Source organism: Genypterus blacodes, unplaced genomic scaffold (assembly GCF_046128005.1).
Source record: "Genypterus blacodes isolate CSIRO-AG114 ecotype Tasmania unplaced genomic scaffold, CSIRO-AGI_Gbla_v1 ptg000012l_1, whole genome shotgun sequence".
Taxonomy (NCBI): domain Eukaryota; kingdom Metazoa; phylum Chordata; class Actinopteri; order Ophidiiformes; family Ophidiidae; genus Genypterus; species Genypterus blacodes.
The window spans coordinates 1,479,497-1,503,411 of NW_027466826.1; the positions used below are offsets into that span (position 1 = coordinate 1,479,497).

General features: G+C 39.6%; 1 protein-coding gene across 4 annotated transcripts in view; it reads right to left on the minus strand.

The window, feature by feature from the left end:
- Window positions 1-15,218, minus strand: part of macrod2 (mono-ADP ribosylhydrolase 2) — a 380,406-nt gene extending 365,188 nt beyond the window's left edge. For all 4 annotated transcript variants that reach the window (XM_076162202.1, XM_076162186.1, XM_076162194.1 and 1 more), the window contains exons 1-3: window positions 15,010-15,218; window positions 12,448-12,543; window positions 9,930-10,064 (exon numbers count right to left, since the gene is read on the minus strand). In XM_076162202.1, coding sequence (XP_076018317.1) covers window positions 9,930-10,064; window positions 12,448-12,543; window positions 15,010-15,046 — 268 coding nt within the window. In that variant the 5' untranslated portion in view covers window positions 15,047-15,218. The remainder of the gene's footprint in view (window positions 1-9,929; window positions 10,065-12,447; window positions 12,544-15,009) is intronic.
- Window positions 15,219-23,915: the final 8,697 nt, after the last annotated feature.

Below are 23,915 nucleotides of genomic sequence, written 5' to 3' on the forward strand. Positions count from 1 at the left end.
CTTTTTATTTATCATTATCAAATCCAACTTTAATCCCTGTCTTGATATAAATCTAATATTGACACAATTTTTAGTAATTTACCTCATTGATCCATGGCATCCGAGTGTCATGACTGTGGCTACACCCCACTGACATTCCAGAATAGGGACAGATAACTTCAGTCACATTGAGAAAATATTTCGGGTATAGGAGAAAAATGCCTTCTATTCTTAGTATTCACTCCCTAATTGCCTAGTTGGAAGTGAATCTAAGTCTTAGAAGGGTAAATAAAAATGCTTGTGAAACACTTAGATTGCGACACTGCTTTGAGAATTACTCTCGGTAAAACCCTTCACACAAGGAGGGAAACATCAGCTATTTTAAAATGGCCAGCTGAGATCAACTTTTCTGAATACAGGCCCAGTTTCTCAGTTATGGAGTAATGTGCACATGCTCACAAATATTGAATAAACTGCCCTGGGTTAGAGGAATTGAATTCTCATTTAAAGCCCACTGCACATAGATTAGTCTTTCATTTCAGTTGCACGGGCCATTTTATCGGGAGCAATTCTCCTGAGAGGACACAACTTCTCCATAAAACACCAATGTGTTAGGTTAGATTTTGTAAGTCACATCAGCATGGAACCATTTTACTTTTTCACATGACACAAGCAGCCTAGATATTGAGCATAGCATGAATTTTCTTGTAATGACTGCCTCCCATCTAAAAAGGGAGAGGAAATGTGTAGCTTAAGCGTAAAATTATAAAATTTAGCTTGTAATGAAAGAAAAATGACAGCCCTCGAGGAAAATTAGTATAAGTTTATGTTTATTGGAAAGATGCCCCTTGAGAGAAAACCATCTCATTTTCAACCACTCCAAAAATTGAAATTCCTTTTCACATTCTTAACATTATATTACCATACACTGGCTGTTATACATAGGAGGCCATTAAAGAAAACATTGCCACCGCAGGCCTGTAACCAAGTACCTCATCAGTATTTCTGCTAAGATGCACACTTTTCTGTGCTCACAGTGTCGACAGCTTGCAATCGTTTGTTTCAGCAAAGGGTTGCGTTATTCACCGGAGCAGAGATTAACAGGGATGAACCGAAACCAAAATGAGGGTACTGAGGAAAATATCGGGGGGGGGGGGGGGGGGGGACAAAAGTGGCGAGAATGAGCTGGTGCTCAAAGAGGGGCATTGTGAGACCAGTGAATCGCCTGCTGACGACCATGCAGAGCACACCGCCCGAGGACTGTGCAGAGAAACAGTCAGCAGTCAGGGGTTGATTTCTCCGCCACTCTCCTTTCACCCTTGTTTCACTCTGCCAGTAAAGAGCCAGTCACACTCAGCATCTGCCTGCATTCTCTCTCACAGATAAAAGAACTCGCTCTTCTTTTCTTTCTTTTGTGCATACAAGTACACATACACAGCTACACACATGCAGTTTCTCCTCATCTCCTCCATACCAAACAAAAAGATAGAATGTAATGCTGCACTGTCTGCATTGACGCATCAAAACATTTGAAACCTTGTACCGACTTCCAAAACAAGCATCTCTTTCCTTTAATCCGTGTCCTTTTGTTCTAAAAATTCCTTTTTATATCCAGAAACAGCACAATATGGACATTTTTCGAGACTATTAGAGAAAACTATAAGATGCCTTGGAAATTCCAGTTGTCACCTCACACTGTTTCAAAGAAACATCTGTGAAGAGCGGAAAAAAGGAATTTATCCATCTGAAACACTAAACCAGCTCCATCATCTCACCCCTCAAACTTGCTTTGCTATTGCTGATGTCTGTGAGGTATTGGTGGAGCCACAGTGCCCCCTGCAGGCTACCAGATACATAGGCTCTATGAGCGTTTGGTCCCCTCATAAATCTGTTGGTTTGTTTGTTGCACTACCTGTTAAATGAAAGCTTTACTTGCTTTAAACTAGCAGGAACATTTCATTTTTCTGCTTGTAAAGCACACAGAGAGAGAGCAAAGAGAGAGAGAGACACAGACAGACAGAGATGACCTGAGTACCCTCCTGTCTGTCTTGATGGAAGTGTGTATGTGGCATTCGACAGGGTGTTTCCAAAATGTTTGTTTCAGAATAGGGAGGAGGCGGTAGATTGGAGGTGAAGTGGATAGAATGATGGGAAGAGAAACTAGGCTACATTCAGCAGTTTTCTGACCTTGACAATGACGGCTTAAGTTTGCAGTCAACCAGCGAGAGAAGGAGTGAGGACCTGACCTGAATGACGGACCTGTGCCAACTGCTTAGAAGGCACAACATCACTTCCATGACCTAAAAATGTCTTTGTGTGTGTGTGAGAGCAAGAGAGAGAGAGAGAGACAGAGACTGAGAGTGAGACGGGGTTTGAGTCACAAAATGCTTGAGCGAGAAAGGAGAGGCTCAATTTGGTCATAGACCATTAGCAGGCCAAGTAGTGGAGGATATTTCTCTAAGTGCTCGTCAGATGCATACTTACAGCACAGAGTCCCGTGATAACTTCCCATTAGTGACAGTCTGTGAAAAATCATTTCTATTTGGCCACACTGGTAGATTAGGTAAACACAGGGGATTTCCTGCTTAGAGCATAATGCCTGTATCCACAGACAGAGCAGCAACCACAAATGACTGAAAGGAAAGTGCAGAATTAGTGGGATTTAATACAAGACACTAACCAACTAGCTGCCAATAAGGCTACTTGCTCATATCATATGTATAAAGGTTGGATAGCTATGGTGGCAGACGGCTGCTGCATTCAGCTGCTCCACCGCACCAGCTGTGATTGGAAAACATTGTCGTTTGTGCGTGTGTGTTACATAAAGCTAAATTAATGCCAAACAAGCCTTAAAAATAGAGTAAAAACAACAGCCTGGCACGCTCATCTGCCACTGTTGTTGTGCGACAGCCACAGCGTGAATCGCGTGGCTGTGTGACACCAGCGTTATCCAAAAGCTCTGCGTTTTCAAATTCACCCATGATGAAATCGGTTATTCATCGTCACCAATTATCCAGGTATAATAACAACTGGTGGGCTCTGATTTACTGCAATATTGCAACAACGTATGATGACAGCTTATGGAGGAACAGGGAGAGCAGGGAATGAAGTGGAGAGGTGACTAGGCTACAAGGAGTGGGAAAGACAAACAACTGATTCGCATCTTTTCAAATATAATTGAGGAGTTGTCTCCAAATACCATTTTCTAGCCAGAAAAACCCCTATTGACCAAATAACGAGGCAGGGATGTTCACAATATGAACTTTGAGAAGAAAGGAATTGGCTAAAAGCAGATGTACTGTAAGCACACCAGCTGCTCTGTCACGTCAGATCGCATTTACAGCCCGATTGTAGGAAAACTCTGCACTTGTACTGTATCCCTCTCGCAGCTGATTCAATTAACTGGACCTTTTAGTGCAGGACCCAAGACAACCCACTCACCGGAGTCATTTCACTGTTCAACAGAGCAGCAAGTTCTCTGAGCCAGGGACATTGATTTTCATTCCTGGTGTGACACTACAACAATCACAAGTTTTCACAAGAAGTTACCATTTCCGTCTGTGGTCTTTAATATACTGTGTGTGTGTGTGTGTGTGTGTGTGTGTGTGTGTGTGTGTGTGTGTGTGTGTGTGTGTGTGTGTGTGTGTGTGTGTGTGTGCAAGTGGCAACAGAGTGAAGGAGAATTGAGACATGGAACATGAGGGTGCCAGAGATTCTGAATTGCAGTCATACTGCACGGCGCACGGCTGCATCGCTCAGGGAGGGAACGGCACGGGGCGGGAATCTGCACCGAGACAGATAGACCCGTCTAGCCTGGCTCTCCGGGGGCTGAGTGTGTTGTGCAGCATGTCCATTGCCTGACAGAAAATCTAATAGATAAGTCGACGCTGACAAGATCCCACTAGGACAGAAAAACAACTAAAGCTATAGACTCTTTCAGTCACTGAGGGATAGGGAAAAGCAAAAAGTGGCACATCAGTGCAAAGCTTGTATGGATGTATTGTTGAGACAACCTATTCAGTAACTGCTAAAATGCATCTAAGAAAGCATTGAAGTGTTCCAGTAATTCTTTAGACAGATGGAGTAAAATAAGGATCTGGACAACAAATCCGTTTCATAGCAGAATATTGGCGTTAACAATGTGGAAAAGGAGAATATGTTGCCATATATATTGCAAATGAACCTTTAAAATCCCCCTAAAATGTGGGGAGCAACAGTGAAAAGTCTGTCCTTTTAGTATCCCTCTATAGACTAAGAGCTCAGAGAGGAGAATAAAAATGCCACATCTACTGTTCATTCTGAAAAGCCTTTTACTTTGTAGGATAAAATATTAGCACAGCACTCAGGAAGCCATTCCCTAATAAATAAGTCAATGCTCTGCATTAAGGTTTGGGACTCCAGAAGAGACGTAATATCTCTGGACATTATGCACAGCACATTATCCAGGGTTTTCAATTAAGCAAAGGGAACGAGCTCCCACCCCTTACCTCACACCCCTACAGTAAAGCAATCCTCCACATACAAGAAGAGGGTTTTCCCATCAGTGCAGGCAGAAAAATCATTTTGTGTTTGGTTTTAGTTATGTCATGAATTCTTTTTTCAGCTGGTTTGTATTCAGAATGGGGCTGGCTTTGTCCAGAATTTTGTGAATCACTCCGTTAGGATTTAGTCCTTCAATTTATGGTGACAGACCACAACAGAACAACAACACAGACAGAAAACAGAATAGTATTGTGTTGACTAGAATAGGGCATCGTACCATACAATATGCTTGAATTGAATTAAGGTAAACAAAAATGCCGAGCATTGTGCCAAGCCACCCTGCAGGTAAATGCTGCTTGAATCAAAAACTTGTAAAAGTCAGTCTCCACTGGATCATGGTATTGTGCCCTCCGAGGGTGACTGCTCTCATCAAACCTGTGCTGACTGCTGTAGCAGCGACTGCATGCAACTGAATACCAATTCCCTTTCTCACCATCACCTCAACCCCTTCAGGTTCTTTATAGCGTTCATAACCAGATTCCCTGTGCGTACTAAATTGGCTCCTGTAAAAAATGATCTAATACAGGAAGATGGGAAAGGTTTACAGCGGGTAATGGATTAGGAGTCAAACCTCGTGCATAATTACAGCAGTCATCATGACATGAATGTCCTATCCACTTCACACTGCTATCTTTAAGATCTCATTCTGATCTGAGAGGAGTTGATGACACTCCAATGAACTCCATGCTAGAGATAAGGAGAAAAGAAAATGGGTAACATTATATTATGTTAGCCATGTAAATGCACCATAATTGACAATTGTTTAAAGCGCACTTGAGCACTGAACCCTACAATTGACCAGCAAAATCGTTACATAACATAGCTACATGTTGAGGATACATTTTCCACATTTATTCCAGTAAATGCACCCTCAGTAATAACATATATATACATATACACACATAGACAAAATCATCCAGAATCATTCTCAGAACAGTCTCATCTTCACACTGGAGCATCTCACAGGATATATATTATATATATTATATATATATATATATATATATATATATATATATATATATATATATATATATATATATATATATATATATATGCTGATGTATACTATAATATCGCTCTATTATTTGTCAAAAATGTTCTTTCCCTTATAACAAGATGAAGAGGGTTACATGGGGGTGCATGTGTTGATGGAGAGTGATGGTAAACCCATGCAGAGGAGCTAATTCCTAACAGTGGGATGGGATGAGCCATCTGCCAAAGGTGGATGTGGCCACCCAAGCCGCCTTGTCACAATATGGCCGTGCTGCCCTCCCACCCTACAGTTAACCAATCGTCACCCCAGCCCCTCCCATCTCCCTCTCTCACCTAGGTGACAGTTTGAGCACCGCCTGTCCAACCTCCATCCAAACAGAATTAAGGAAGAATTAAAAACTCAATGAGCCTAATAATTAAACTTTAATGGAGGACATAAAATAACTTGACACCCTCTAAAAAGCTACAGGCAGGCACCGTAACAGCAGAAACGAAGCTGGCCCTTGTTCCTTAAAATTGTGGATGCTTCTCCTCCAAAATCAAGATCTTTGCTATCGTCAAAACACTAACACAGATTCTGATCATGTAACTCTAACATTCTGTGACCTTAAACTGAAATGATGCTAGTTGTCCTTAAGATAGATACATACTTTAACGACTTCATGTGCAACGTGATGCTTTCACTCCACTGTGTTGGAAGGAACATTTCTCAACATCAGGACTCAGGTCATCGAGACCAGGTGATGGCCGAAAATAAACATGTTTGCCGTCTATCGCATCTTTTAAAAGTTAAGATGTTAAGTTTCTGTGCACGCCGATTCGCTGTCCTCTCGCTGGATGTGACTGAATGACAGCAAAGGCAGCCAGCTCGTCCACACTTTATTGGCAGGCCGCTGTTTATTTAAATAAGCTCGGGCAAAATTTGGAAGATGCAACAGCTAGCAAATGTGACACTGCTGGGATTGTGCCGTTTATTTTAATGCGGAAGAATAAAAGCATGGTGTGAAACTCATCATTGCCAGTGTGCTGGCTCTGTAGAGAGCACACTTTACTGGCACCAAGAAGCAGGAAGAGGGCGACCCGACAATTCAATCAATGTTTTGCAAAAGCAGTCTGTAACCACAGTAGGTCTAATGTGCTGTGGTTTGTGTTTAATTTATACTGCAAATGCCGCTTCCAGTTTTTATGAAGACATATTGTGTCTAAAATGTACCAAGACAGAGTTCTACTAAACAAAGTCTGATAATGTGACCATATTTGGGTTTTTTTTGTACAATATCTTACCCTAACCTCAGTGATAGGGCTTTGTCTAATGTTTTTACTACTGCCAGACATATAAGGAAGAACAGTAAACACATCTACAAAACTGTCACAACATTAGAGAGGAGGAAAAGACTCTAGCTCATGATATTATAACCAAAAACAAAGACCATATTTAGCTTCCTATGACAATGTTGATATGATATCAATATGTTGTATTTCCTTATGTTATGCGATGTTATGCAACCAAACTGAATATACGGTACAGATTATCCAGACAAAGCCTTCCTGTAGTAGTTTCCTTACATTTGAATCCACTGAAAATTATAGCTAGAATATGACACCAAATCTGAATTTATTCCTTAAAACGTCTCCCACACAATTTACACAGACACTAACCCCCACCTATACCTTTGACTTTGCATAATAAGTATCCCCGCATTGCACTGCTCGACTCACAGGAAAGAAAAGGCTGGTGGTTTATTAAAGTTTAGACTAATACTTTCACAGCACTCTACCGGTTCCAGACTTCAAACGCAGCGGCACTCGTGTCTACAGTCTAAATGAAAAACAGCATGAGAAAGTGGAAATGCTGCAGTGTGGAGATTGGGACACATGAAAAGCACGAACCCTGGCAGAACTTTTGAAAGATCTTATCTATGCACCTAGCCCAACATCCGCAATGAGTGTTTACCACGCTGAACTGTGTTAGTCACTTACATTTGGATGAGAGCCACTCCAGCCATACCATTGTCCAGCAAAATTCAATGGGTAAATGCTAACCATTATTGGGGAAATGTTGTATGTTATCAAGAACTACCAAATAAGAATAACATTTTCAGATTATTTGGGGGATCCACAAATAAAAGATAAAGAGTAACATCCCAAAATGTTAAAGTGCTCCCCACATTGTGGCCAGAGCACTGAAAGAACATGGCCTAGGTCATCATGTTTACAAGAAGATGCACAATTGCAGCATATTGCCTTTGTTGAGAAGTGCTGTTAAGACTGGTGAACAAAAATAGCCTTTCCATCCCAACACTGTGTTCTTATCAGCCCGACCACCTGCATAAAGACAATTGGCTTTATAGTATGAATAGAGCAGCAACACGCCAAGTTCTGCCAACTGCTCAGACCTTCTGGAATTCATAAGGGTTCAGCAATTCCTTCAACCTGTATGACCCGATGTCAGCGTGCTAAACAGAATGAAATGGCCCGAGGGACAAGATGAGGCCGTCTGTCAGCATTTAACACCGAAGACTTCTGCCTTTGTGAATATAGTTATAATGCAATTTCAAACAAAGACCTGAAACATTCCTGAACGTCATTCGCACAAGCTCGACCATTCTTCAAGCCATATGTACTATGGATTTGCAGCTGTTTTTAAAAGGAACAAATGGGTCAAAGAGCACTTCGCTGTATTTACCAAGAGGCCACACTGAGGTTTTGTGCCAAATGACAGAAAAAGCAGCTCTGCTGACAACAGTGTGTTTGTGTGATGTACGAGCACAAAGATATGGAAAGAGGAAATACAGAATCATTCAAATACACCGTAAAACTCATTTATCATTGTGGGAAAGGAAACTGTGCTTGTTTTTATCATCTGGGAGAAGCCGAAGTAAACTTTGTAGTGCTCATTGAAGAGAGTGTGAGTGAGATATCAGATAACTAATCATGATCTATGACTTGACAATGACAACAGCAATTGCATTCGATAAAATAATTAACTTTTCATACAGCGTCCTACTATACACTCAACACTTCATTCAAATTACTGAACTGTGATCATTTACGTCAAATGCCCACAAATTTGAAGCAACACAAAATTAAACATTCCTGATGGCAATTTGCCCCTTCTCCTAGTCGCTAACATACAAAGTGAGAATAAAAGTGAAAGGGTTTCATACTTCCCTCTTTATACGAAAGCAAGTTTATCAAGTAAAAATACACAAAATAAATGTATCCTAAATTAAGTTCAAATACGTCTGTATATTATATGTTAATGCAAAGGACATGTCTCCGTCTCTATTATTCAGTGCAGAACAAACATTAAACAGATTGTGCTGTTTAATAGCTGCTACAAATGCTACATTTGTAAAGGTCGAATTCTTGATAAAGCAACACATTTGCTGTGACATTTAGAAGAGTGCTGGGTGTCCGTTATGTCAACTAGAATACATTTCTATCTTTTACATGGTGCAGAGGATGATTCACAATGTGATGTCGTTGTTTTCTAATCAGAATGGCCATTTAGATGATAAATTAAATTCACTAGGCTTACAGCAGAGCAGTGTTTTTCATGTCTATTATATCAATGTAAATTACAGTGCATTCACTTACTATTAGATGACAGGCACAGTAAACACTCCACAGATCACTAGTATACCATATGGCCAATAACAAACAGACAACCATGTTCACAATGCACACATAAAGGAAATGTATTGATTGTACCGACTCCATCGCTATAAAAACAGCACTATGCCTCAGCAGCAGAGGCAACAGGTTCACCTCCGACTGTGTGTAGGTTGTTTACAGATTGTTGAATGTGCATTTTTGCTCACCCTTCCTTCTTCTATGTAACCTCTGTATAATCAATTCATTTCATAATGGGGGGGCAGGACTGATACAGTTGGATAGGCTTGTTTTCTCCATCATCATGCATGCATTGTTTTGAAGTGAAGGCCAATGATATGTAAATGCACACACACACACCCTGTACAACCAATGTGAACCACTTTCCCCAGAAGCAGCACGTTAGCACATTAGATGACCACTCGCAGTGTGAAACATTTAAGCCACATGATTGAAGGATGGATAGAGGAACTGTCAACTTGTTCTTTATCAATTCAGTCACTGCCTCACTGCCATGGTATTCCAACAGCAGAAAGTAAAGGCAAGCACTGCAAAGAATGTAAATGTAGAAAAGCAAGTTCTTTGACAGAGGCATAGAGTACTTAAAAACAACAGAAACGATCAATGCATTTCACCAGATGGGAAAGCAGATCAGCAAAATATCTATTTGCCACACACACACACACAAAGAACCAGCACTTTCTAGATTACACCAGTAGATGGCAGTAAAGGACAATTTGCAAGAGGCACACATCATCCCAATAGCTCCAAGAGGTCAAAGGGCAGAGATTCCTTACCAGCATTGACTATGGCATCCAGCTCCAAGATGGTGATGTCTCCTTTGTAGAGAGATACCTTGCCACTCAGCCCTCCTCCTCCTCCTCCCCCTTCTTTTTCTCCGGCCGGCTCCTTCCCGTCCTCTTTGTCATTCACTGCAACACAAAACGTTCAACAAAACGTTCAACAAAACGTTCAACTCATTCATTCATGAAGAAAGACAATGTCGCTCAAAAACAGTATGTATCCCTTTGAACAGGCACAAAGCAGGTTTTGATGTGTGCTATAAACCTTTGATTTAATATTGTACACAGTAAACCAGGAGTCTTTCATAAAACTGTTTGGCATATGAATACAACATTTGCAAACTCCTTGTGAACATTTTTCTTTTCATGTATCAGTAAAATACAAAACATGGCGTACAATGTGTTGTGATCAATTTCCTTATAACTATTAAAACTATGACTAAGCTGGACAAGTCAAAACATGAACCGTTTGTATAGTAAACTAAAAGGCCAGACCTGAGAACTGTGAGAGATATTTCACCCTGGTCATCGCTCAGTAAATGTTAAAATAAATGGTTGAATTTGAATGTTTAAATAAAAAATTCCTGACCACAGATCTGTAACATTTAATGTTGTCACACGTTACTTTTTAAAAAGTAGTAGAAATGCTGCACAGCATCTCGTGCCAAAAACATGCTGCTACTTGCAGGAAATCTTGCCTGAGCTTGTTTAATACTGAAAATATTTTCCAGTTATTCTCATGACACACGGCTCTGGCACTGAAATATAAAAGCCAATTTGTTAGCTGATGTTCCTGTGGTTGGTACTGAATGTTTAATACCTTTTAATAAGTATAAATGTAATAATAATACATTAATAATTAAAAGTAATACTGTATCTAGGTATTATTTAAAGTCAAGTCAGGTCAAGTAAGGTAGACTTGCCTCAGATTTAAAGTTAGCCGATAAAAAGTTGTTTGCACGTAGGTTCTTTTTAGTTGATATATTAATTCAATTATGATTAATGTATCCAGGTTTGGGCTGAACGGGCTCTTAACTCTCACTATGAAAGTTACATCCATCATAATAAAGGCCATCGTTTATTTCTTTGCTCCATCTGAGCTGTCAAACGCATATTGGTAAATATAAAATAAACAGCTGAAACTGCGAGGTTTAGGTGCGTGTAAGTGCGTGTAAGTGCTGGAATAAATTAGAAAACTGGCTTTGTGACTAACAGAAATGACAGATTTAATTCATTACAAACAAACTATTTCCATAACATTGTAACTATAATCCAAAGGTTACTTTAAAGTCACTAGCAATTAACAATAACATCTCCTATACTGTACTGATAATTGTATGGTTGCGTTGTAGTCCAGCTTCAGCTTAAAATAGATTTATCTCCCTGAGAAATCAGTTAAGATATGATTTTCTGCCTATTGAAGGTAATTATCCATCACCATCTATTGTCAAGGAATACCTACTATACAGTTTCGATAAAATAAAATAAATATCCCTTTTCCTTCACACATGCCTACTGCCCAACACATGTACAGACTTAGGTGTATGCTTATATTTAAAGCGAAAAATTGGCAATAAACTGACCTAGGTTGTCCAACTGACCCAATAGCGAATGGCTGACATGAATTTGTTCTAAACCTTACACAAACAAAAAAAGCTGGTTACTGGTGATTTCTTACCGTGTGGTGAAGAAAAAGCGTTGTAAACTGAGTTCAATCACTCCTGCAGTTACATTATTTTCAAAGCACTTGCCAGAATGTATTAGTTTCTGTGTTTGTAATAATGCACCTCCTGCCATGCAACAGGTGCATTTAGAGGCAGCTGCAATAGATTGCTCGTTAATGGAAGCAATCAGCGTGCTATTGCTTCCTGATGGCTTGAGGTGTAAATGCCTAAATAAAAATCATTTAACAGAAAGACACCCATATTGGCTCTGGTAGTATTTGCCTTACATACCTACTGTCAGTATTTAGAATTTAGATAAGTACTAATACAGCTGGATCAATAATTAAACATTTTCATCACTTCATTGGGAAACTGTGACTTGAATATCAAATACAATTAATGTTTTACTGCTAAATGACTTCACACTGCAATCTAAGAAGAAAGGTTCAGTTTGGGGCCAGTTTGTTAATACCCGTTCCCACTATGTATGTCTTGGTTTGTATACTATAAACCCATTTAAATGCCATACATCTTTCCCCATGTATCATTACAGCACAGTTTGTAATCCCTCCTTGCCTCAAAGTAAGAGAGTTTATGAACTTGTATATAAAAATGAAAGTCAAGTAAATACAACTCTTTATGTTGATAGCATTGTTTAAATGCTCTGACTCTCTATAGTTCCGCTGATTTGACCCTGCAATGTGTTGTGTGTCATGTGTGAGCGTATTGCTTAAAATGTCAATTAAACACTAGATTGATAAGACACATACGGTATATTTCAACTGACATAACTGGTCCATTTATCAGACACACAGGAAATGACTTTCACTCAGTTCCATTTCACTTACTTTCATCTCTCCAGGTGGGAATCTTGTCAATAGTTATGCAATCATGGCGTCGATACTCCTTGCGTCTCTCCTCCCGCTCTAGACGAAGCAGCCTCTCTGTGAAAGACAGTGACTGCAGTTTAGAATACAGAATACAGCTCGCCCAATATTAAGACTTCAGGCCCAAATGTGTCCAATATTCATCTCTAGAGAAAACTTTCATTATTTCTCATCATGCCAAATCATCTCCCAGCCCCTTTAGTTCACTTGACCACCATCAATACTACTTTACATAGTCCTTATAGCTTGGAATTATATTTGTTGTCCTGTCTCTGCCAAGATTCCTCTCAAGCAGTTGCACTAAAGTGTCCTGCTCCCCATGTCTACTTCTGCACCTCTCCCTGGCTCTCTACATTTCCCTTTTACATAAATATGACCCTTAATGCCATGTACATTAAACCCTCATTTGTTTTGCAAGGTAGCAGTAGATAGGAAGCTACGCAGCAGCATTCCTGGAGCTCGCCAGGTGCTTGTACGTCACCACGCCACGGATACAGCAAAACAACACAGGTTCTCCATTCCAATCAAACACTACACCAGCTGATTTCATTCGTTAGTCCCTCTTGTTAAGTTAAGAATGTGTTAATCAAAGAAAGCATCTTTCATCCTCTCTGGTGCGCAGTTAAGAACCACTGCACTGTTCACTATTGATGATCTTGTTGAGATTTAACTTCAACTACAATTTTCTGTCATTTAGAAGTGAGAGATGTTTTGGGTTATCATTTTGTTTGATTGGATAACAAACTACGACATAATTGGAACTATAAATACTCCATTCGATTGCTTCTATACTGATGTTTCCCTCATCATTGCTGCTGGAGGTCTCATGTTCATATCCACTGCCTGCAAAAGTGCCTCATCTTGACACCGTTACTCCAGCAGAATTTGTCTGTTCTGTAAAACAAGCTTTATCACAAATACGCGCTTCTCCTTAAATTCATCACCGGCCAAACACACTGTGGCCTTTGCTCATCTATACTGCGCTCCTCATTAATAAGGTTTAAATAAACTGGATGCGATGGGAAACAAAAGCAGCAAAGCAATTTACCACGCAACCCTGTTCCCCCATCTAAGTTGAATAATGTTGAGCTTTGTGGTTTGGTTCTGTGCATACATCAATAGCTTTCAAGACAATATGTAAAAGGCTACACAATTTAGTAAAAAGGGCCGTGAGTTATGAGACGGCACTCTTACATAAGGACATGTCTAAAATATTGAGGTAGTGGCGGCTGACTTCATTGTGGTGGGAAATAGATGGTCCTCAGACAACATCCGACGGTAGTTCAGGCTTATATTTGGGGTATTTTGCAGCGGGGGTATCTTCCCTTTCTAGGTTTTCTGTTCCCTGCCAGTCGTGTCATTCCTACGGCTGCTTTTATTCTACATGAATGGATAAAAAGGCTGTTTTGTCCTTAAACAACGGAAATGCTTCTTAGACTAGGCCGCGATGATTCATCACTCTGCTGAACTATTACATGGCAAACACTCTCAAAGCTTAACCTAGTTCCCATGAGAAATGAACAGGTTCAAATTGTGTTGAATTATATGTGAATATTGATAGAAAAGATTGTGTTGCTGAAGTTAAAGGGTTACTTAACACTAAGACCCATTACATCTTGTTGTTGATTGAATAGATTTAGTCTTTTCAGTCCTTTCACATTTTGGACCAAACAATCATAACCAAACACTTAAATAGTAAATAGAACTAGTCAAGTATATCAACAATATCTACACACAACCTTGTTCTATGAAAGAAGCAGTGGAGCCACATGTCCTGCTTGTGAAGGTTTGAGGTCTAGCTCTTATGGTTCTTATTATGAAGGCTACAGTTTTAGCTGTAGCCTAACCTTCTGGTTCTTTGACCAACAGCAGTGGTGTTGCACTCTTTGGATAGTTCATGTCAATAATTAACAGCATTTCCACATGCATATTGTTGACTGTGACGTTTTCCTAACAAGGCCAAAAGCACATGGGAGTAAATAAACTGGTAGGGCTAGACTACCAACATGTGGCTGAAACAAACACATTCGTTACATAGTCCCCTTTCTTGTATCATACAGTATCCTTGTGTTTACTTCTAGTTCTTGTTGTGTGGGGATCATCTGCCTACAGGACTACTTTATTCAGTTGCAGCGCACGTTGTTTGCAACTCGGGGCTAATGTTAGTGCATCACACAGGTGGAATGTAACATGAGTTGGTGCCACTCTAACGGCTACAATTATGACTGTGCTAACATAACGAGCATCCCAAGTGTAAGCGAGGACCAGGCGAGACGTTTTGTGTTGAACTGTGTTGTTGCGGATGTCAAACAAGGATTACCGGCTGCCAAACAGGCGCGCGACATCAGTGCGACATCTGCACAGCTCCATATGGGCTTACCAAACTGTCAAGATAGTACGGTTTATATCAGAGCAACAGCGGGGAAAGAGAAAAGAGTAGCTGTCAGTGTTCTAGCGTGGTTAGAATTCATGCTGTCTGCCATAGAGATAATGATAGCCTCATTCCCCCAAAACAAGCCTTACCTTTTTCAGGCTTCCAGTCCTTTTTCTTTTTGCTCATGCTGCCGGAATGGTTGGACTTCGAATGGTTGTTTTTTGACTGTGGCAACCCCAGGCTCACAGCGAAATGTGTTCCGGGGAAAACTGAAATATAAAGTGAAACAGCTCCTGGACGGATGGCTCACCTGTGAAGCTGTCAAATTTCTATGCACATCAGTAGATGTAACCTACCGTGATTGCGCCGTAAATTATGTGTACGAATCCTGGCCGGGTGATTGGGTGTAGCGGTTAAGGAAGTGGGAGTGTGATTGGTTCAACTAGACGTCACTCAAAAAGTCCCGCACAGAAGGAAGGCAAGGTAGGTTGTTTCCGGTGGGTTTACCCTCCTCGCGCGTGAGATTGTATGCTAGTAACGCTGCTGTGACGGATGAACAAGTGACCGTGTTAACTAGTGACTTACGTGCCTGAATCCATCCACGTTTGCTTTCACTGACTGCGAATGACAGAAAAACGAAAGTGATACTGTAGTAATTCCAAGAACTCTTAATCATTAGTAAGATGAACCGCCCCGATATTATTGGAATCCCTGAACTAAATATTGGTTTTAAAACTTTCTGCCAAAACTTTCAAATGTACCAGAATAGCTTTTTAAATGGAAAATAAGCTAATTATGCCTACAATACCAAATACAGAAGCATACACAAATATATTTTTAATGTATTATGTAATATACTACAATATACTGTATATTATATGAGAATATTACAATATGCAAATATACGCACAATATCACACAACCGAAACAAGATTGCAGTTGCTAGAATTACATTGATCATTGTACAGTGAGTAAATATCAATAGTAACAACCACTACAGCACCGAAAATCATAACAAAAACGAAAGTGAAAACATTCAAGTAACTGACACCAAGATAGCGTGGTTGCTTTCGGCAGCCTGGAAATAGAAACTTGACGAGTGTTGTAGTTGAACTTTAAAATAGAACTAACATGTCCTAGATGCATGTATTGGTGTATTAGTTGCATTCTAATGTAATCAAGCTGCATCAAATTGAAATTCCTAAGGCAAAGTTCCAACATGTGTTTTACCTACCTTGAGAATGGTTGTATATAATAATATAAACCAGAAGGGTGCTTATTAGAGAATCCCAGTAAATCTGAAAACACATTCCAGTCCAGCACATCAAGGCCTTGTTTTTTTGTTTGTTTTTTGGTTCAGATCTTTTTGCTGTTTTCTTTAATGTCCAAATGTTGAATAAAGTGAAAATGCTTCAATAAGTGTTTAAATATTATTTAGATCTCAGCAACATTGTAACAGTTTGAGCATCATTTTGCCAATTAAACAAAATTGTGCATGCGGCTTACAGATAAACATGCAGATGCACATAAGCCCATTTGTGTTCGAACCAGAATAGTATAGAATACAGTATTTTATAGAACAGACCAGATCCTTCCACTACTTCAGGCTGTCATATGTGAGTGTCTGGTTCCAGGGACCACCGTCTGTCATCTGTTGTGTTAGCACTGTTCTGGTCCAGACCCATCTGCTCCTTAAACCACTGACATGATCTGAGGGAGAAAATGTATCAAGCTCAAGCTGCGCTGGGATCCAACTCCAGGTTGTATGCTTCGTGTTTAATTGTGAAACACAGTCAGTTAAGGGGATAACGCTGAATTATTTTTTGGAGATGACGTTACAATAAAGTGGTCTTTGCACAATTATCCTCTGCACTACTCAAGTATCACCGCTAGATGTCAATCTTGCGACGTAAGAAAGTAGCAAAACACAGCGGAAGACATTGAAATTCTGGAAATGATATGCCACACAACGTCTTGTAAAAGGCTCATGATTCCCAGCTAATCCTGTACAGAATGGCATAGACATTGTTGGGAGTGTGTGTTTTCAAGCCAAACACTGCTTTGCATAAGCCAGTCCAATCTGTTTGGAATTCTCTCTATTGTAAAATTTCAGTGCATGCAGTAAGGTGCCATATTGGGTGTGTACACTGCACTCCAAACAGGAAAACACAAGTTAAGCTCCTAATCTCTAAAAGTATGCACTACTGTAGTGCCATTGAGCGAGATGTTGAATTTTGAGCAACTGGTCCGTTCTTTGCTATTTGTATAGCAGTTACAAATCAGACAACAAAAGTAACACCATGCAAGCTGAAATGTCTACATTGTGTTGTATAGTTGGTGTGTTATAACTTAAATGCAGGGTGTTTTTAAACAGTCACAGATATCAACAAGTCATAATTTGTCTAATGCACATGCATTCTTAATTACATTTCACTGATGGCTATTGTTATCCATACACATGCAAAGCAACACAAGCAACATACTGTACATAGTCTGACTATGATGAGCTGCATAAGAGGTTTCTGCAGACGCTTCTTGGCCTTTTCTTCCTCCTAATGGATCTGCAAGGGAATTTGTACATACCAAACAGAGGAGGATCTATTTGTGTAAGACTGCGTAGGCAATTGTTATTGTCATGGTTACTGTATAAAAAGATTGAATTGGTAGCTGTACCTACAAGTCAGACGCAAGAACAGAGAATTGTCTCACTCTGTTGATAGTTTGATATGCTTTTCATATCCCACCTACGATCATAGCAACATAATTACAGCAAGCATTGCACAAAATTATCCAATGTTTAAAGTGAGCCCCAAGGCTAAAGGAATTATGGAAATTGTTGTTTATAGGTGTTCTTGAGTCAATATTCCTAAACCCTTTGATGTTTTCTTTTCTCTGAGGGGATTATATCATCATGATTGTTCTCAATCAATGACTGGTGATAAAAGACATGAAATGTTTAATAGAATAATTGGTATTTTCACAGACATCCTAATCCTAGTTCATCACTAGGATTCATCACAGCACACATACTTCTACCTAGCGGGAATCTAGTACATTAAAAAACGTAAGTTTATTGAGAAAATTGAACTTGAGCCAGTTACAGATTGTGCAACTGGTCCTTAATGTTTTCAGGGGGAGGCCTTAGAATATTTAGGGTTTACATATTGTCAACAAACCATAAACAGGTTGCAGGAATCATTTACTCTTGATGAGGTTTTACAAACATTAAACCCTGTGGAGTGAACAGTTTCTAAAGGCAGTAACACTGAGAGAACAGTTTAATCTCTGAGCCAACTTGCATGAGCACAGATGTTCATTACATATCAGCACAACTGTAAACATATTTTACTAAATACTTGTGATGTATTCACTGGTGGAAATAGTGCACCCCACTGGCAGAGCATCTGCACTGTGATTGCTGAGTGCTGTCTCTGAACCAGTGCCCACACTCAACATGAAGATATTAGTCAGCGCTCATGTGGTTCAGTTGATGGTTTTTGTGGCTTCTATATCAAACATTTGTCCATACGTAAGTGTAGTATGTGTATATCTTGCTTATCTGCTGCACAGATGTGTAGCTTTCTGGTTTTGATAGAAATTAATCAAAGGTTTTTTGTGTGTTAGATATCTTCATATTTTGTGGTACAAATAGAGTTTTTCTGAGGGAGAGAAATACTGTACTCTTTGAAATAATGTCGTAGCTATCGTTGTTGTTGTGGTGGTGTTATGCTGTAGTGAAATGTGTTTGCAATACTTCCCGTCCTTGTGTGCATGAATGGGCTGGACAAAATATTAGAAACGCTTTTCAATCCAAAGCATTCTTACATAACAATACTCTAACTTTGGTCGTACTAAGTACCACTGAGTTGAATCAACACCTCTCAGACACAATGTCAACAAATACTGACCATTACCTAATGAGGAAACTTGAAAAATATGTTTTTTTATATAAAATAAGATGTGCTATGTCAAATGATTTAGATCAGAGTTTTTCCATAAACATACTATTAGAATAATATTCCTTTCAGTCAGAGCGGACAGTTTACACATTTATCAACATTTTAAGCATATGGAGTTTGGTGACCTCACTCCCAGTACGGCCCCACCCACAGGCTCCCTGAGTGAAAACACCGGTGTAGATCTGCAGGACCTTTATATTGAAAATTAAATGTATCTTCATATATTTACTGTCCTTGATTTTTTAAGATGATTAAGTACTGGCTGGCAGATTGCTATCATGGTCTCTGGTTTTGGCATGTTTAAAGTTTTCTTTTTTTTCAATTTTGGTATTGTGATGTACAGACAGAATTTCCACGGTTTCAGGGTTTGAGGTTGGATTAACAAAGCATCACATTGTGATGTTCTTCCTGCAAGAGACCTACGGATTGTAGCTTTGGCAAATGTTTTGAGACGGCTCCCTTTGTTTGCTTTACTTTTAAGCCCTGTCCTGCCTGTCTCTTCACACCAGAGCATTGCTGCTTTCTGCCTGCTCGAACCAGCAGGAATTCCTCCCTGATCGCTGGCTGAACTCAAGTTAAAACTATTTACTGTGGATAGATGTGTAATATATCAAAACAGATGCATTAAAGAGTTTGGTCCAATGCTTTCTTTTTCTGAGTTCTCATTTTAGCTGGATTTCTGTGCTAATTATTGGCATGTTGCTCTATTTCATCAACTAATATACTTACCTAAAGATTTTGACTTAACAATGTGCTTTACAATCAGAAATCTTGGTTATCCATCATATCTAGGTTGTTTTTAATTACATTTTACATAATTAAGTGGTCTGAAACACAAGTATTTGAACTGATTCATGTAGGTTCAGATTATGCAAGCACTCTGGCATTTGTCATCCAAATGATAATGATAAAATGATAATGATAATAGGAATGACCACAGATTTCAAATAGCAATTCACCCCTCTACTCTGTAAAGTTTGGTGTTCCACAGGGTTCTGTACTGGGTCCAATACTTTTTTCAATTTACATGCTTCCATTTGAGACCAAATTCATAGCACTGATACAGATTTCCATTGTTATGCGGATGACAAAATCTAGTTTCCACAGAGACCTGATGGCATGCGATACTAAAGCTACCCCCCAAAAAGGCAATCTATCCCTCTCCAGTTCTCCATGTCTGCACCCTGACCCCTGCTCTCTCTGCATTAATTGCTCAACAGCTCTCTTTCATCACTGTTGGCTTGATCCAAAATAAACATTACACTGCACATTATGATTAAAGAATGTGTTTTGGTCCACTCAAATCTACTTGGATCATAAACATAGAAGTTTCTGTTAAACATCAGTGATGATACGTCTTTGTGATGACTGGGGTTATGCTGAACAAGTATATCATTTTAGTTTGCCAGATTTATGATTCAAGTTGCACAGTGTACATTGACAGAAACAAAAGTTTAGCTACTGACTCTTCTTCAAAACTATCGCAAAGGTACATCGGCAAAGATGATTTACAGACCTTAACAATAAAACATGTCTAGACAGCATGCAAAATAGCTGGAGGACTCAAACAGCACACCTCAGATCGGCTTATGACTTTTCCGAAATGTTAGAATTGTCACAGAGGCTCTAAATCCATCTACCGCTACACTACTTAGCACTACTAAGTCACTCCTTGCACTGAGGCATGAATCAAATGTTTTTCCAGAGGGTTTAATTATCTGCTTCTTGACAGGCTCAGCACAGAAACAGCCACCCTGTATCTCACCACTGTTGTGCTGGGGAAAGCAAAGTGATTATTGTAGACTTGAGTTGCAGCTGTGGGACCTAAATTCGCACCAAAAATACCTTTTGAATGAATCATGGCCTCTGATTAAAAGTTCTCGGTTGTCTAACCTGACACACAGCTTGCAATTTATCCAGGAATATGCAGCAAAGCAGAGCTGAAAAACAGTAACACTGCAACGATTTCAGATGAAGCATTAACAAATGTTGCACATTTACTGAAACAAATTTCCTCAAGCCAGTTTTATGCGCGTATCAGCGAACAAAAGAATGATACAGTTTAACTTAAACAAGCACAATTACATTTTTGTTGGTAGTGTGTGTTGCCTGGCTATTTTCTCGCTCTCAGAAACTGCCTTCTGTTGTGTTCTGAATCTTCAGGCCGGCAAGAAGGACTCCAAGTTGAGAGAGGTCACAATTAAGCTATTTATTAAGTAAATGAGATAAAAGTTGTGCTACAAGGCATTACTCAGCTGAGGACTCAAGTGCTTCGGTGGTCCATAGACTGCAACCAGTTAGCTATCTGCACCTCTGCACTAGAGTCCCTAACTCTGGATCAACATGCATTATAAACTATTGAAAATGTGGGTGTATCTCCTCCTTTGTGATGGTTTCTGGTTGGTGGTCCCCTCCTTTTGGCACATCCTTCTTCATGCTTCCTGTGCATTGCAGATGATATGATAGTGGCATCTTCCCATATTGATTATTCAATCTCTACTTCTTCCAGTGATCACATCCTGCAATAACCTTGACGTACAACATAGAATGCATACAGTCCCCTGACTCACTCATTGATCCTGAAAACCTCTGGACTTGATATCACTGTCTTTTGATAGACATTCCACTCAACAACACAGTGCTCTGTATTGTCTTGCATTGTCCACTCATACTATCTGACTCAGCATGTGAACTTCGTACCTCCCCGCTGTGGAAGAAGAAGAATCTGATCTTGTCAGTTATGATCACCTTAGTTGGATCTTGTTAGTGAGCTTCCTGTGATCCAAATCTCTCTCTGAATCTGCAGGCTTCTCTGTATCTTACTTAAACCTTACACAGATTACATGAGTTCACATTACACAATTCTTAATGACAAGCACAGGTTAGAGGAAATGAATATAATCAAACTCATCACTTCACACATCTATGCAGGTGCTTCTTCTTTGCCAGTGAATGCCTGCGCAATCACTTTCTCTTGCCGATCCGCTTCATAAACACTGCCTTATACTCACTCCAAAGTCTGCATGTACCTCTTTCAGTGAACATGCTAAGTGCTGCTTCTGCTTCACTGACCTTTAAATAACTGTTCTTAGACCAGAACCCTCTCACTTTGAGTTTCATCTGTCTGCCTTTTACAGTCTTCTCTTGCGCTCCAGCAATTCCGTGTTCATCTCTATAAAAGCTTGTATTTGCAAGTATAATACTCCTTGATTTATCTGTTTTGAAATTTGACCCCATTTACGGTTATAATATAACTTCTTCAGCAGGTTTTTAGTACAAGGTACAGTAGAACTGGTGGTCATGTCATCCATGATTGCTCACGTTGCTGGAACACGCTGTTCTTCCTGAAACCTCTCTTTGCCTTCAAACTCTGAGATGCCATAATAATGGCTTCAGTTGCAGCAGAAAAAATGTTTAATGGTGAAATCCTGGCATTGTGCTATGCTGCTCTGAAAACCTACAGGTGTGAAGCAAAACTGTATGTCCTGAATATTTCCTAATTAGCCCCTTGATTTCATCTAAAGCCCTAAAGAATTTTAATACTTCCCAGAGTAAGCTATGTGGAACAGAGCCTGAGGCATTTCCTTTATTATTTTTTATTGGGGTAATTTGACATGACACAGACAGAGGTGGGTGTAGTACAGTGTACTGACAAAATAAAATAGGATGGCCACTGGGCAGACATACAATGAAAACAAAGGCAATGACAGAATAATAACACAACACAGGATCTGATTACGGATTGGCGTATGTTATTGGGAGAGATGTGTTTGAATGTTTTTTACTGTACGTGTGTGTGCATGCATGTTTGCGTATACGTTAATTTGGTCATATGGTTGAGCTGCAAAAAAGAAATAAAAGATGCTTTTGTAAATTTTTATTATCATAATTTATAATTCCACTTTTATTTAGACTGTGGGATTGGAAACATATAAAATACATCAACCAGTGCCCAGGATAATCCATGATTTCATGATTTCTTAGGTCAGTAAGAGCATAGAAGATTCGTCTTGATTTCTTCTACAAGGTACAGTTTATTTAAGATAAGATGAGATAAACCTTTATTAGTAAGTGGACATCAACAGATGTCTCCACAGACATCAAAGTGTAGATATGAACAACCACAGTTTTTTCAGTGATGGACTCATCCAGTTTTTCTTCTGTTAAACTGGATGAGTGAATTTTAGTAAAATTGATGCAAATCTAACCTTTCCAGCTTTGTGCTTCTGTCTTACTGTATGTGGCGTTGTGTTTGATTGAGTGGGAAGCCTCCCCTGAGCAAAAGCAGCAGTGTCAGAGCAAGGGAAAAGATAATAAGGTAGGCATTTATCTTCACTCCGGTGTATTGATATTAGGACATTGCAATAATCCAGTCTGAGGGTAACAAATGCATGAACGAGGTTTACATGATGTGGAATAACAATGACCAGCCTTACTACATGATTCATCCATAATTGTGGATACAAATCATGAATGATGGATTAAATCCACGCAGAAGAGTAATGACAAAAAGGAAAAAGATAGATAGATGTTACATGTTTTGTTGTGTGAATTGTTGTGTCCTGTACAGGATGAAGAGAGATTTGTGATGTCATCTCAGATTGAAGAAGGCGACAAAGAGAGAGACAAATGTCCCTATGGCCCAAGAACTGGCTACACTGGCCTTATCATAGGTAAAAACCCTCCAGCACTTAGTAATCAGTCTAAATTTGGATTAATTGCTAATGAGTTGATTGATTTTCCTCCAGACCAGCAGCTGTACACAGCTTCTCAATATGAGTTTGGGAGTTATTCAAATATTCGCCGCAACTCTCAGAAGATGCTCCCACACGCTGGCTGAATGATGAGAATGTTGAGTGGAAAGAAAGTATTGATGATGAGTGTATAATGATAGTATCCTTGCATCAACTAATGAAATTGTTGTATGATCCATAACCTTTGCCTCTCCCATAAAGAGGCAGACTTTGTCGGCTTGGGGCTGGTGAGGGAGAGCAAGAGCAGCAGCACTGGCGATGATGATAAGGTTTACTTCTTCTTTAACGAGAAGAACCAGGACGCAATGACTTTGTACAGTCACAGCAGAGTGGCAGGAGTGG